This window comes from Salvia miltiorrhiza, chromosome 5 (genome assembly GCF_028751815.1).
Source record: "Salvia miltiorrhiza cultivar Shanhuang (shh) chromosome 5, IMPLAD_Smil_shh, whole genome shotgun sequence".
NCBI classification, from domain to species: domain Eukaryota; kingdom Viridiplantae; phylum Streptophyta; class Magnoliopsida; order Lamiales; family Lamiaceae; genus Salvia; species Salvia miltiorrhiza.
Genome location: NC_080391.1, coordinates 40,223,923 through 40,237,949, shown reverse-complemented (window position 1 = coordinate 40,237,949; position 14,027 = coordinate 40,223,923). Strand labels below are relative to the sequence as shown.

The following is a 14,027-nucleotide window of genomic DNA, read 5'->3' as shown; positions in this document are numbered from 1 at the left end:
TTATGGCTGTTCATTAAACAGCATTGCATTACCGTATTTGAAATAACAAATATTCTTGAGTTGCTATAAATGCTGTCTCGAGATCTCAAAGATTTATATTGAAGCTCGAAACCCCTTTTGACTGCATTGAAAAGCAAAGAGAAACAACCAAAAATTATACATGGAACGAAGTGAAAATTTGGGATGAAAAACTTGGCTACAAAAGTAAGTGTCCTTTGCTGGAAAGTGTCGGCCACAAAATCTATCCAGACAAGGCACATTCCTCATTTCCTTCCCTAACTAATTGGACATAAACATACTTAAATTAAGTATACATATTTTTCCTAGACATTGCGTGACAAGAGTAGTAGTAATAATACAAGGTAGCAAAATCCAGGTTTTATGGGACGAATGGAATTTGCTTGTTGTGTATTGGGCGTCGTCTTCTAACCCAAGAATAATCCATTGTGAAGTATTCTGATTTGTTGGGCCTTTCTACCCATTCTCTCCATGTCCCTCTCATCACATCTTCTTCCTTCTCAATCTTTTTCTCACCTGTAAAATATATATACACATAATTAATAATACAAGTGGCATTACAACTCATACAAATGAATGTACATCGCCTTTCATACATAACTCGAGTAGTGGATGATCATATTCATACAGATTATGTGATGAAGCAGTTTTACATAGTTTGCATGTGTTAGTTTGACGTTCAAAACTACTTTATCTCCTCTTGCCATTTTAAAAGTAGAAACTGAAAAAAAATCTCTACCTGCTGTACCTTCCAACAACTTCTTCTGCAGCATAATATCTTTGTAAGATGAACTCTTCACCTATGATCGAAGCAAGATATATAGTACACTCACAATGAGAGAGAAAGAGAGAGAGGAAGATGAACATACTTGTAGGAGCTGTTTGAGTTTTCTTGGTAGTGATAACTGAGGTTGCTGACCTGCACAATTACGTTACAACAATGGAAGATATTATGGTTGTGGCCGAAGAGAAAAAGAATTACTCCTACTACTTAATATGAAGATTATTACCAATACCATAGTGTTGTTGCAGATTGACGTGATCAGAAGCGCAGGATGCCAACATGAATGAGAGAGCTACGCAGAGTGCGGTCACGAGATTCCACAGTTCCATAGCAACAACTATCCAAACTCTCTCTTTTGCTTTCTCAAACTTGAAATTTATACACTAGAAAAGGAGACACGGAGTAGAGAAAGGAGATCGATGGCACAGCACAAAGCACAAAAATCAGAGTTCCAAAATAAGTAGAGAGATAAACCTATATTTTATAGTTCCCTTTTTAGGGAACTTCACACCATTTGTGTTGAATTTTATTCTTTTTTCTTTTCACACCTACCATGTTAGGACCACAAGGCTACCGTGCCCACTTTAATTAATATGTCAAGCAACTTCAAATGCTAAGTTAGTTTTTGTATTTTCTACCTAAAGAATGTTTCATTCATGTTTCTTTTAGAATCTCAACTCCCTAAATTTAATCCAGATTCTGGTGCTGACAAGAATATATATTTGATTTAATCAGTTTGATTAAGCTTCTTATATATAGGCCGTAGGCTAGGGTGACCTTTCTAAAATAGTTAAATTAATCTAGAGAATACTGTTTATTCTAGTCGACAAGAGGGAGATCTTGAAAAGGAAGTTGTGTTCTTTTACATAATAAAACATTCAGATAAATAATGCACGTGGGATTTTAGAAACAATAGACAATATGTGTGACACTGAGTTTGGATTCAAACTCAGCATGAGCGTTCATGAACAAAACCAGCGCTAGAGAAATTATAATTACAATAGCAATAATTAAATTTAAATTGCGCAACAGGATATCTGCACCTAACAACCTAAGATGTAGTTAGAATCTACAACAGAGAAGGCCTGATCTCCAACCCTTGTGTCTCCGGAAACGTCTCCTATCTGCGTCTGTCATTCTCACTGGACTGCAATTCCATTCAGATTGTAATCTGAGCAAAACAAAGAAGATGGATTATCAGTTGGCAAGGCTAAGAAATCCCCTAACACTGCAACGAGGGAAGCACAAGAGCAGCAGAAAGACAGCTTACACTGGGAAAGCAAAAGATCTGCCACTCGTTGCACTGCCATCCGAGCGAAGGGAGACGTTTCCAGAAAATGCTATTGGCCCTGAGTGCGTGATGAAACTGTCTGCAGAAAAGCTCGACTCCCCCAGGTCATATCTCCGTAAGCTAGCAACTGGTGTATTATCAGCATACTTATCATCCTTGCAGTCAAGGGACTGATCTAGAGCTAGAGCATTATCGTTGCTGCTAGAATTCTGAGGTTGGTCTCTGGCTGAAAAATCATTTGGAAATGCGTCATTATTGAGGGATTTGCCAGAGATTTCTCTGGTGTTAGTGTCCTTGCTGCTCCATTGACTTTGCCTAGGATCTGTGAAAATGTCAGACTCTTCATTCTTTTGGTGAGTCACCTCTTTTGAGTCAACAGACTGTTCTTTAATGAGTTCTGTTTTCCCATTTTTAGCACCACCTACGACGGGTGCCAAGGAGTTGAAATTGAATGTTATGCTTCTTGTTTCCACCTTACTGTTGTAATTTAAGCTGCTTGTTTGCACATCTTCCTTTGGCCTTGCTTCTGTTGATGTTGCAGCAGGACCTTCAGAATCTGCTTTTGCAGAAGAAATCTGCTCGCCACAAAATGTCATTCTAGATCAGCAACATTTACAGCAAGATTTTTGTAAATGCTTGATCACAAATTCTTGCTACTGCTTTAGATAATATTGGCCAAGTAAAGGAAACTCAAAGCATATAATTGACAGTTAACATTTAAGCATCAAATAAAATACAGTTAGGAAGAACAAACCTGATCTGGCAGCTGTTTCACTTCATTTCCCTCAGCATCAAAAGCATTCAGAAAAGATCTGAGGAAACTACGCGTGCCAAATTCTTGAATTGGAAGAGTCCTATCTACAAATGACTCCTCATCTGAAGCATGCCTTGCAATTTCTCTAGTTGCTCCAAAGTTCATTTCATCTATCTGCATCGACTCCTCCAGATTACAACCAGTGGCAGTATCCTCAAATGAAGATCTTTCTGATGGCAAATTTGGCCGGCCTTGGACAAGTAATATCCCATTGCTTTCTTTTTTGCTTCCCTGCTGATTAGCAACAGTAAAGTCTGCACTATCCAGCGATGTAGCTGCTAGTCCATTTGATATGAGAAGTTCGGCATCAACACCTCCAGTAGCCTTATGATGGTTATGATCACTCAGAGGATGAGGAAAATAATTCTCAGACTGATCACCGTCACTATTATCCATCAAAATTCTTCTGTTCGTAGGCATTCGCTCATCGACACATATATCCTTCACAACATGATAATTGATTTCCTTATAGCAAACTATTAACTCAGGCCGCTGATATTCCAACACGTTTTTATCTGTAAACATATTTTCATTGCTACTGAACAAGTCGGAAGCAGCAGATACATATGGAGAACTACAATCACTTGATTCATTTTCATTACCATACATAAATTCTTCACCTGCCGCAGCACAATTATGCTCTGGCTTGGTTTGCACTTCGTCTTTAGCATTTGTGTCAGACGATACTGAATCTATATCATCCTCCAGACTCTCCAGACGACAAAGAGGTCTATTTTGAAATTCGTCCGCTTTAAGGTGTCCATTTCTGTTTTGATTATCCGTCAAAAGATCATCGTCAACTTTAGGGTTCCAATACATCTGTGCACCTTTTTGCTCAAAAAGCGAAGGATGGGTGTCCCTTTTAAGACCATTTAACAGGCATTTTTCTTTACTTCCAACAGCCAGGGGATCAGAGTCCCTCCCCAAATAATTAGAGTCGTAACGAGTTCCATTCTGATTTTCCTTCATGATCATGTCTTGTGCAGCTGAGTCACAGACACTGTCATTACATTTAGAACGATTAAGATCCTACTCGCAGGCAAGTGAAAAACGAAAGTAAATATGTAGTCTGCATATGATCAATACTGCAGAAATTTGGGAAACAAATGCCCCCTTGCTATAAGCTCATGGCAATTGTTCAGATTATTTCAAAGTATGACGGGACAGGAAATGAACTTTAGGCCAAATGATGAGGCAAGAAATGAAAGGAACCCATAACTTTAAGCCAAATGACAAGAGCACAACCATCAATTGATTGGGCAGAGAATGCTATGGTGTAGAGGTGACATAATAATTGACCACTCGATCATCATGAGCAGCTATAAATGAAGCTACTAGCATTTTTTTTTTATAGAAGAAGCTACTAGCATTTTGAAACAACTTCAGAGATGAAAACTATACCAGGTTTCACACTTCACATCACTAGTAGTAGTTTGGAGAATCCTCAGCAGTTGTGTCGCAAACATTCACTAGACAAGCATAACAGATCGTCAAAATTCATCTACCAGAATGAAGGAAGAGTGAAAATCCAGCAAATATTCCCAAGATTGAAAAGATGAAAACGTAGAAAGTCCACAAAATTACTGAAAATTTTATGATAAAAAAGAAAAAAAGAAACTGCAAGTAGAGGCCCAAACTTTAATCTCATAAGTTTCCTTCATTATCGTAACCATGATTCTATGGAAGGCCAGATTTTTGAATTATCCACTTCATAGCAGCACCAAGTTGTACCAAAACTACACCCTGGAGAGCTCACATGCCCATACAAGAATATTCACATAAATGGAAATATCAAACGATAGAACAGTCTGTAATCATTAATCATTAAAGCTAATCTACGGCACAAAATAATCCCAACTAAAAAAAATGTATAAATGGCAAAATCATTTTCCTGTTCATAAAAGTTACAGGAATATTTTTCTGTCATTTACTAGGTAATAAAACCTACACTCGCACAAATCTCCTGAGAAAAATAAAAGCAATCAAGAGAATACTGTGATCTTGAAACTTATGTCGAGAAAAAAAAAAAACAAAATAGTGTATAAGCCTAAATGACTAAAATTAAGCTTCGGAACCTTCCTTTTGTCATGGTAAGGAAGCAGACAAAAATAGGTCGCCACTTTTCAAAGGTAAATAAATTCAATACTACCTTGGAGTAGTAACAGTGCGCAAAAACAGGTAAAATAATCAATTTTTTAGGGACAGGCAAAATAATAAATGGAGAACAATATTCACGTATACAAAAATTAATTGTATGTAAACAAAATAGGCATACAGATAAAGACGTTTTCGTGTTTTGCCTACACGGCTACACCTGTTATGCTATGTCCATAACCAATTTAACTACATATATTTATTACTAACATTTATAAAATAAATCACTATGAAAGGTAGTGTCTAATTTACCATTTTCAAACGTTCTCCAAAAAAAAAAAAAAAAAAAAAACTTTTACAGCTAAAACGTCCCAAGTTTTAAACCAATATCTCTTGCTTGAATGCCAGAATCCCCAAAATTTTGTAGATCTAAAGTAACCCTGCCATATTATATCGAAAACCTATATCATCTTACTTGCACATAGAATTTTGCAAAATAATATAAAAAGGCTGACAGGATGAAATAATACACTATAAGATGACCGTTTAATTGACAAACATAAACATACACGATCTCAGTAATATGAAGATTTCAAATCACCTTTTTTCCTGCCACGAATTTTCTAAAGACGCCAAACTTCCTTCGTTTGCGTTGCAACGTTTGATAGGGCTGATCAACTTCAAAATAGAGAATCGAAAGCAAGGAAAAATTCCCTGAAAAAATTGAGAAATGGAACAACAACTGCGTAAATCCAACAGCTAGCAGGAAAGAAGAAGAAGAAGAGAAAACAGAGCAACTAATTCATACACCAGAAGAAGATCAACTACAGAACGAAAAACAATAGAAGAAATACGCAAATGCGATTAGTGGACATATATACATACATAGGCGTAGGGATGTAGGTAATGTGTGTACGTGCGTAGGAAGGTAGGAGAGAGAGAAAGGGGTCTCAGCCGGCTAAATGAGCCAGCTTCGCGCCGTTTGACTAAACATGTAAACAACTGTATTTACAGATAGATAGGCGAATGAGAGAGCTTGGTGGATGGTTGAATGTGTATATGAGAGAGTGCCACCCTCGCCACTAATAAACAGGTCAACTCTTCCTTTCTCTCTCTAAACGTATACACGCAAAATCTCGCACCGGAGCAGACCCACTTTAATTATTAATTAAGGGAGAAAACATATCCAACTGCTTTTATGAGACGCTAATAAATGAGAGGCATTGGCGACGCTTTAAAAGGCATTAATTATTTGGTTGTCTTTACACGGAAGAACTTTCCGTTTCTCATCGTTAACGGAAGCTACAAGGATTGTTTTTTTTTTTTTTTTTTTTAACTGTCTTTATTTTGATGAATAAATTTATCTAGGAGTGTAATCGAATCGAGCCGAACCGAATAGTAGTGTGCTCAAATTTAGTTTTGATGAGGAGTAATATATGTAGAGCAGATGAATGAACTCGAACAGAGGAATCACTATGGTCAGAAGAATGGGTTCCGCCAGAGGAACGGGCTCAGTCAGATGAATCACCAAAGACAGAGGAATGACTTATCACTCAAGATAGGCAGCGGAATGAGTGATCGTTTTACCCGGGAAGCGCCAGACCAGAGGAATCGCTCGTCTGCAGGCGAAATTACTACTATGCCCTTGATCACGCAGGGAGCATGTTTTTAGAGATGAAATTACCATTTTGCCCTTCTATTGTACTCTATAAATACCCCATGCATTCCCCTTGTGTAAATTACGTGCTCTTCATTCAATACAACAACAATTCCATTTCTTTCTCGGCAAATCAACTTTTTCTCTCAACTTTTACGCTCAAACGCTAGGTAAAACTCGCAACTTAGAATTAGGTGTTGATAAGATACATTATCAGGTTTGTTTAGTATCGAATCGAATCCCGAACTTTACTTACCGAATACTTTGAGGCTCACGAGCCTAATCGAGCCTATACGAACTTTCTAAATTTATATTTATATTCAAAATATTGATTATTTTATTTAAAATAATATATATATATCAATTATTTTCTTATGACAAATAAAATTAATTAGAGATTTAATACAATTATTATTAATTTTAGTGGATAATTATAAATTGTATCTACTAATAATTTATATTTTTCAAGTTGAATCACTTGTCGAACATGTTCACGAGCTAACGAGCCGAATACTACTAAGTTCAAGCTTGATTTGTTTATTTATCGAGCTTCTTTAATCGAACTTGAACGAGCTTTTTTCGAGCCGAGCTCCGAATAGTTCGCTAGCGGCTTGGTTTGTTTACACCCCTAAATTTATCTATACTAATAGAAAAAGAGTCTAAGACAATTTAAAGCATAATTTGTGGATTGTTTATTTTAGCCCTCTTATATATTTATTAGAGTTAATATATAAGAATACCCACTTTTATATAGCAAAAATAAATTTTACCCACTTAAGTAAAAACTTAAAAAAATACTCACTTTTTATTTTAAATGACTAAATTACCCCTCTATATAAATGGGCAAACTCTAGCATCCTCTCATTCTTTCCTCTCTCTCTCTACACGCTCTCTCTTTCCCTGGCTCTCTTTCTTCCAAGCGGCGCCGCCGCAACAGCAGCAGCGGCGGCAGCGGTTCCTCCCGCTCTTTTCGCTACGGGTGAGAGCTTGGAACTTCCTAGCGTTCTCCGACGGTGGATACCGGAGAATCTGCTCTCGCTCTCCAGAATTCTGTCGCTCCTTCTCCTCCCTTGCTTCCCGCTGCCACTTCTCCTTCTCCGGCGAAATCGCCGCTGCCAACTACCTCTTCCTCCCTGCTCCAAATTCGCTCACAATCTCCGTTCTCTCACTTTCTCTCAAAACTGAACTCAAAGAAGAAACCTCCATATCTCTCTTTCTCTCTCTCTCTCTACGCCTTCGCCTTGCTTTTCCCTCACAGGCGGAGCTCCGTCAGAAACTTCAACGCCGATTTGACTGGCTGAATCTAGGGCGGTGATAGAGGATTGTTCCATCTGATTGAGCTCACGGCTCGTTCCCATTGTATCTGAGAGGATTTATGGGTTTGAGATGGTGAAATCAGATTGCTTGTTATAGCACTATAAATCAGATTGCAAATCTTAGCTTACAATATGCCTTAATTGTTATCGGAATTTGCGTTCGATAATATGGGCAAGGGAGAAGGAAGCTGGATGGAGGTGAGGCGAAGAGGAGAGAACTCCAAAGCAAAGTTCAAGATTGCTTCAGGGAATCATGGAGAGAACCAGGAGAAACGGGCTTGGGGAAACACGGTCACTTTTCTCTTCAACAACTTCCCGGAAGGAACTTGGTTGGAGACTCTGGAGAAAAGCTTCAAAAGAATTGGCAAAGTCATGGATATTTTCTGCCCTAGGAAGAGAGATATCAAGGGCAAACCTTTCGGTTTTGTTAGGTTCGAAAAGGGGATTGATTCGAAGAGAACCTTGGAAGAACTTAACAATATTTGGATCGGAAGCTTTAAACTTAGGGCTTACCTCCCTAGATTTGAGAGGGGAATGGAGGGGGAAGCTAAGCCAAACTCCTTCGAAGGTAGTGCTCAGCAGGCCATGGGGATGATGTCGCAGTTTACCAACGGACTACCAGTCATAGCAGATTCGCATAAACCAGCAGGATCTTCGAGGGGGAACCCTGAAAGGAAGACCTTTGCCGAGGCGGTTGTTAGATCAAACCATGTCTCAAAACATCCTCCGGAAGCGTTTTTTGATTTTGTTGCTTCAGAAGAAGAGACGAATTGGCTTAAGAAGGCCTTTACAGGTTATGTGAAGTCTGACTTTCCTTGGGAAGAGTTTGGAGAAGAGATTAAAAGCGAGTGCGCAGGTCATTTTAAGATTACTCCTATGGGAGGAAACCTTGTTCTCATCCAAAGCGACAACATGAAGTCGGTCGATGAATCTCTGAAGGGCCTCGACGAATGGGCAGATTTATGGTTCGAGTGGTTTCGCCCTTGGATGTTCATTGATGTTAACTCGCAAAGATTGACCTGGACCAAATGGTGGGGTGTGCCACTTCAAGCGTGGAACTCAAGATTTTTCGAGGCTATTGGTGCTCGGATCGGGATGGTTCTCAAGATACATGACCTCACAAAAAATAAGGATCGTTTGGATACTGCTTTTATTCAAATATCAATTGGTCTGGCGCCGGTGAATAAGACCCTCGAATGCAAGATCAACGGAGCGTTCTTCAAAATCCGGGTGAGGAGATCGATGATAGTTGCATACCCGGAAATAAACAGACCCTTGATGAGGAAGAAAGTTCAGATGAGGAGAGCGACTTTGTTGAAGAGGGTGAGTTCGAAGAGACAGGAGTTCCGGCGGAGGCTCAGGTGATCGGAGATTCTCTTGGACTCTGCAGGCCCAGCGCCGGTTCATCTTGCGGACTCCTTGTTTTTTGTTCAGGACACAACGGTTTGCCCTTCTTCCGATACGGATCTCTTGCATGCGAAGGAAAAATAATCATGGGAGTGTCAGATTTTTGAAGAACCCTGTCAGGAAGATAACGGCGCAAAGGGCCCACTAGGGGAAGCCACGAGGGCGGAGGACGATCCGAAGGGATTCCATTGTTGTCATGAGTCAGCACTCCCTAATGGGCTTGCTGATAGTTTTTCCCATATTGATTTGGGCCTTAGCCCAGCTGTGGGTGTTAAAGTCGCGGAGCCCAAAGTAGCGGAGCCCAGACATAAAGAGATGCTCTATGGGCCGGGACCGGGCGCGATCGAAAGTCTTGGTGAAGATTGGGTCAGTAAGAATAAGCCCACTTGTAGTAACAATTTTCGGAGCTCTCAAAGCATGGAACCCTTGGAAAAACCTGAAGATCAGTTTTCATCACAACTTCAAAATTGAGAAGGACGTAGGCGAGATAAGAAGGGGGAAAACCAGAGAAAGAAGAGAATCGGAGGTGAGGTTCCTCTTAAATTTGGACTGAGTCGCATTTTGCAACAGAGAAACATGAAGTCGGCGTCGAGGGGTCCTTCGAAGAAGGGGGTTTCAGTTGGGGATGGGAGTCGCAGAATTTCAATCGAAGATAGAGACGCCGAGGTTAGAGATAAAGAAGGACACTCAGCTTCGACCCCAGAGGTTGATCAAGATGACGCGGACCACAATCTTTTGGAGGAGGGTTTGAGAATTTAGGATTTTGGGAAAAAACTCAGTCTTTCCTGCAATGTGGAAGAAAAGGAGATGGCAAACCAACTGATTTCTCGAAAGAAAGACGTGGAGACAGAGGAGAATCAGGTACCCTTTTCATTATGAAGATTCTATCTTTTAACATTAGGGGGCTGGGTAGTAGGGTTAAAAAAAGGGAGGTGCGAGAACTGGTTCAAAGACAGGAGGTGGACATTTGTTTCTTACAAGAAACGAAATCAGAGAATTTGATTTTCTTGGATATCAAAGCAACTTGGGGTGCCGATACTTTCGACTTTGCTCAACGCAAATCGGAAGGTAGATCGGGGGGTATTCTTACTATATGGAATTCATCCAAATTCGCGTGCTCAAGTTTTTGGGATATGCCAGGCGTACTGATTGTGAATGGAGTGTGGAAAGAAGGAAATGTTCGTTGCTTCTTGGTTAATATTTACGCGCCGTAAAGTTTACAGGAAAGATTGATCCTTTGGGACAGCTTGGAGAGCGTGGCGAGGCAATCGAGGGACCAGTGCGTATGTTTTGGGGGGGATTTTAACTCTATTCGTGTCTTAGCTGAGAGGAATGGAAGGGGCGCGCATTTCTCCCCCAGAGATATCCAATCCTTTGATCAGTTTGTGAGAAGATGTGAACTCACTGAAATTAGACTTCAAGCGAGAAAGTTCACGTGGTATCAACCACAAGGGCAGTGTAAATCAAAACTGGACAGGTTCATGCTGAACGAAGAATGGTTGGCTGTCTGGGATCAGTCTAAAGTTAGGGGTCTTCAAAGGACGGTCTCAGACCATTGTCCTATTCTTTTGGATACGAAAAAGGTGGACTGGGGACCAAAACCCTTTAGGTTCCTCAACGCTTGGACAAGACACCCAGATTTTGAAACGGTGGTGAAGGAATCGTGGCAACGGGGCGGGATTTCTGGATGGAGCAGCTTCATTTTCAAAGAGAAAATTAAAAGACTGAAAAATGATCTTAGGGTGTGGAGCAAGACAGGTTTCGGTTTGGTTGACGAAAATGTTTCAAACCTTAGGGAGGAAATTTTGAAATGGGATTTGATCGACGACGCTATCGGCTTGGAGGAGGAAGAGGTGGGTAAAAGACGCGAGGCAAAGGCGAATCTGTTGATTCAGTTGCAACACAGAGACAACATCCTGGCGCAGAGATCAAGGAACTGATGGTTACAAGACGGAGATGGGAATACAAATCTTTTTCATAAGGCAATAAATGGAAGAAAAATCAAGAACGAAATTTCGGGTTTAAATGTTAATGGTAGCTGGATTGAGGAGCCATGTGAGGTGAAAAGAGCTGTCAAAACCCATTTCCAATCTCAATTCAGGAGACGGAGCAGAGTTCGACCGAATTTGCCTGCAGATTTCATTGATAGAAAAATCTTGAACTCTGATAGGGAGTGGCTGGACCGATGTTTCTCAGAAGAGGAAGTGAAGGCAGCGGTTTGGGAATGTGATAGCGGGAAGAGTGAAAGATATATGGACTAGATTAGGATATATTTGATATATTCTAATAAGCTTTAATTAATTAGTAAATAGTTTGACTATTGGATTAATTAATTGGAGACAAAAGAAAAGCCCGGCCACAGGCGTGTCTTATTCCTATAAGAATAGGAATATATTTCTTTTGTCTGGGATATAAGAACACACGTGAAATACGTAAAATCACAAGAGAGAAAACACTTAGAGCACTATAGAATTCAATCGGAGATTTCCTAGCTTTCGATGATTGAATTGTGCATCAGGAATTGTTCCTGCATCGAATCTGCAATATACGTGGATACCATAGTAGTGGCTTCAACTGCAGGATTGCTAGAAGAATTGCTATAAGATTGTTTGCTACACAACAAGTAAGTTATTCTAACTGTTGTTGTGTGTTTGTAATCTCTACACATGAATCAATTGTAAATCTAGATCCTTTCCTTGATTGTTATTTCCGCTGCGTATCATTAGATGATGTCAAGGATTTCCAACAGTGGTATCAGAGCTCGGGGCTCGATTTATAATCGTCTTATGTTCTAATTAATCATGGGTTAATTATTTGATTTTGAAATCTGATTTCGAAATTGAAATTTAATTTGGAATTCGAAATTTTCGAAATTCGATTTTGAGAATTGGTTTTCTGAATTTGGGTGAAAATTGTTGGGCAATATTCGTTTCACACTCGCCGGATCTGAGCCGACCACCTTCATGGACGAGGCGGCGACGGTGGCTCGGGGCTCGCCGGTGTGCAGCGCCCGACCACCAGCCGGCAGCTGCGTCGTGGCTTCAAGCCGACGCGCTGCTGCATCCCTGTGGCAGTCCCGCCATCTCGGGCTTGGAGTCCAAAAAATGGAGGGCGACTGTTGGTGGAGGTCTTGCACGCTGGAGGCGGCGGATCCGCGGCTGTAAACAGCGACGAGGAGCTTCATGCTCCTTCCGCCGGAATGGCCGAGAAACGGTGAGGACGCAGGCAAGCGTCTGGAGACGTCGCCGCTTACCTCCGACGCGTCATCGAGCCACGACCGGCGAGGATCCGTCCTACGAGGTCGCGCGACGTCGTCTGCATCGTGGCTTCGAGCGGCGGCGGCGTGGCTCCAGGGCTCCGGGCGTGGTGACGAGAAAGGAGGCGGCAGCTGCTGCTGCAAATCCTTTTCTCAAACCCTTGCTGCTGAAAATTGGGTTTTGGGCCAAGAGGAGTTGTTGGGCTGCAGTGTTCAAAGGCTGGGCCTGTTCCTTTTGTGGGCTGCTGCTGTGGAATTCTGTGGGCTGCGAAAATGATTTTTTAAAGGGGCTGGGCTTGTTTTATTAAATACCCAGCTAAAACTGATTAATTAATCCCAATTTCAGAATTAGGTTTATTAATTAGATTAATAAATCTTATTTATTATTATTTTTGAAATAATAATATTTGTTGTATGTTTATATTAATTTGGAATTAATATAAATTAATTAGATTGATGAATCTTGATTTAATATTATTAATTTTGAAATAATAATATTGAATGTATATTTATTTTAATTTGGAATTGATATGAATGGACTAATTCATTAATTTGATTTATAAATCATGAATTATTATTATTTATGAAATAATAATAATTGATGAGTTTTATATTAATTTTGAATTAATATATGAAATTGTTATTTTGAGATAATAATGTTGTATTAATTTGGAATTAATACAAATTGATTAACCCATATTTTAATTGGAGAATAAAATTTTAATTGGATTAAGGAATTTTATTCGTAGAGATTCTATGTTGTTTTGCGATAAGCATGCTATTTAATTTTATGCTTATTATTTAACTATAGTAGTTAGAGACCGCTTTAATGCTTGGGTAGGCGGCGCCCTGTATATGTAGTCCGCGTTACTATGTATGGGTAGGCGGCACCCAATACGTGTGGTCCGCATTTTGTATGCCTGGGTAGGTGGCACCCAGTAATTGTTTTGCTATTTAATATTAGATATTAAATATAAGCAATTAGTATCACATGCTAAATCCCCATTAAATATAAGTCTTTGTGTGAGCACAAAACGCGTCGTCCATCATAATTGTCTGAGCAACCCATCCTTTTCGATCAAGAGTATTTACATAAAATTGTATGCTCTAATTTACAAGGCCAAGGCTCATTCATAGGTTGGCACCGTGTGATGGGGTTGACTTACTTAAATTATTTTGGAACGCAAAGCGACCAAGAATGATTTAAGGACGCAGATTAATTGGATTAATCAACCAAAAGTTGCAAAATTGTTGTTGCAATTGGTTTAGAGGCCTACTAAGTGATATTATTGTAGTCATCAGCAAAGCAGAGGCTGCATAATATTGACTTGGATCTTGGACCACTATGATTTATATTGATTATAAATCCGTATTTTATGTTGGGGGCGTA

General features: G+C 39.9%; 4 protein-coding genes and 1 long non-coding RNA gene across 12 annotated transcripts; 2 read left to right on the top strand and 3 right to left on the bottom strand.

The window, feature by feature from the left end:
• LOC131024409 (protein GOLVEN 6-like) lies at positions 1-1,557 on the bottom strand. The gene is made up of 4 exons (XM_057953922.1): positions 1,029-1,557; positions 888-937; positions 758-818; positions 1-534 (listed from the first exon to the last, which is right to left on the bottom strand). Exons 1-4 carry the CDS (start codon positions 1,129-1,131, stop codon positions 380-382), a joined length of 369 nt encoding a protein of 122 aa, XP_057809905.1. The 5' UTR covers positions 1,132-1,557; the 3' UTR covers positions 1-379.
• Positions 1,558-1,703: 146 nt separating this feature from the next.
• Positions 1,704-6,150, bottom strand: LOC131024408 (uncharacterized). 8 transcript variants are annotated; one of them, XM_057953918.1, is made up of 7 exons: positions 5,810-6,076; positions 5,603-5,715; positions 4,856-5,441; positions 4,309-4,376; positions 2,848-3,907; positions 2,073-2,668; positions 1,704-1,973 (listed from the first exon to the last, which is right to left on the bottom strand). In XM_057953918.1, exons 4-7 carry the CDS (start codon positions 4,371-4,373, stop codon positions 1,865-1,867), a joined length of 1,830 nt encoding a protein of 609 aa, XP_057809901.1. In that variant the 5' UTR covers positions 4,374-4,376; positions 4,856-5,441; positions 5,603-5,715; positions 5,810-6,076; the 3' UTR covers positions 1,704-1,864. The 8 variants fall into 8 exon arrangements, with proteins under 8 accessions (XP_057809901.1, XP_057809898.1, XP_057809902.1 ...); XM_057953915.1 differs by having other exon boundaries at positions 5,887-6,076; XM_057953919.1 differs by lacking the exon at positions 4,856-5,441 and having other exon boundaries at positions 2,073-2,619; positions 2,656-2,668; positions 5,887-6,076.
• A 1,992-nt stretch (positions 6,151-8,142) lies between these two features.
• LOC131025922 (uncharacterized) lies at positions 8,143-10,140 on the top strand. Its single transcript, XM_057955702.1, has 4 exons — positions 8,143-9,204; positions 9,246-9,335; positions 9,502-9,747; positions 9,952-10,140. Exons 1-4 carry the CDS (start codon positions 8,143-8,145, stop codon positions 10,138-10,140), a joined length of 1,587 nt encoding a protein of 528 aa, XP_057811685.1.
• Positions 10,141-10,188: 48 nt separating this feature from the next.
• On the top strand, positions 10,189-11,321 carry LOC131025921 (uncharacterized). The gene is made up of 2 exons (XM_057955701.1): positions 10,189-10,242; positions 10,605-11,321. Exons 1-2 carry the CDS (start codon positions 10,189-10,191, stop codon positions 11,319-11,321), a joined length of 771 nt encoding a protein of 256 aa, XP_057811684.1.
• A 976-nt stretch (positions 11,322-12,297) lies between these two features.
• Positions 12,298-12,967, bottom strand: LOC131024407 (uncharacterized). Its single transcript, XR_009101815.1, has 2 exons — positions 12,679-12,967; positions 12,298-12,634 (listed from the first exon to the last, which is right to left on the bottom strand). It is a non-coding gene; the product is annotated as an uncharacterized LOC131024407 (long non-coding RNA).
• Between the last annotated feature and the right edge of the window lie 1,060 nt (positions 12,968-14,027).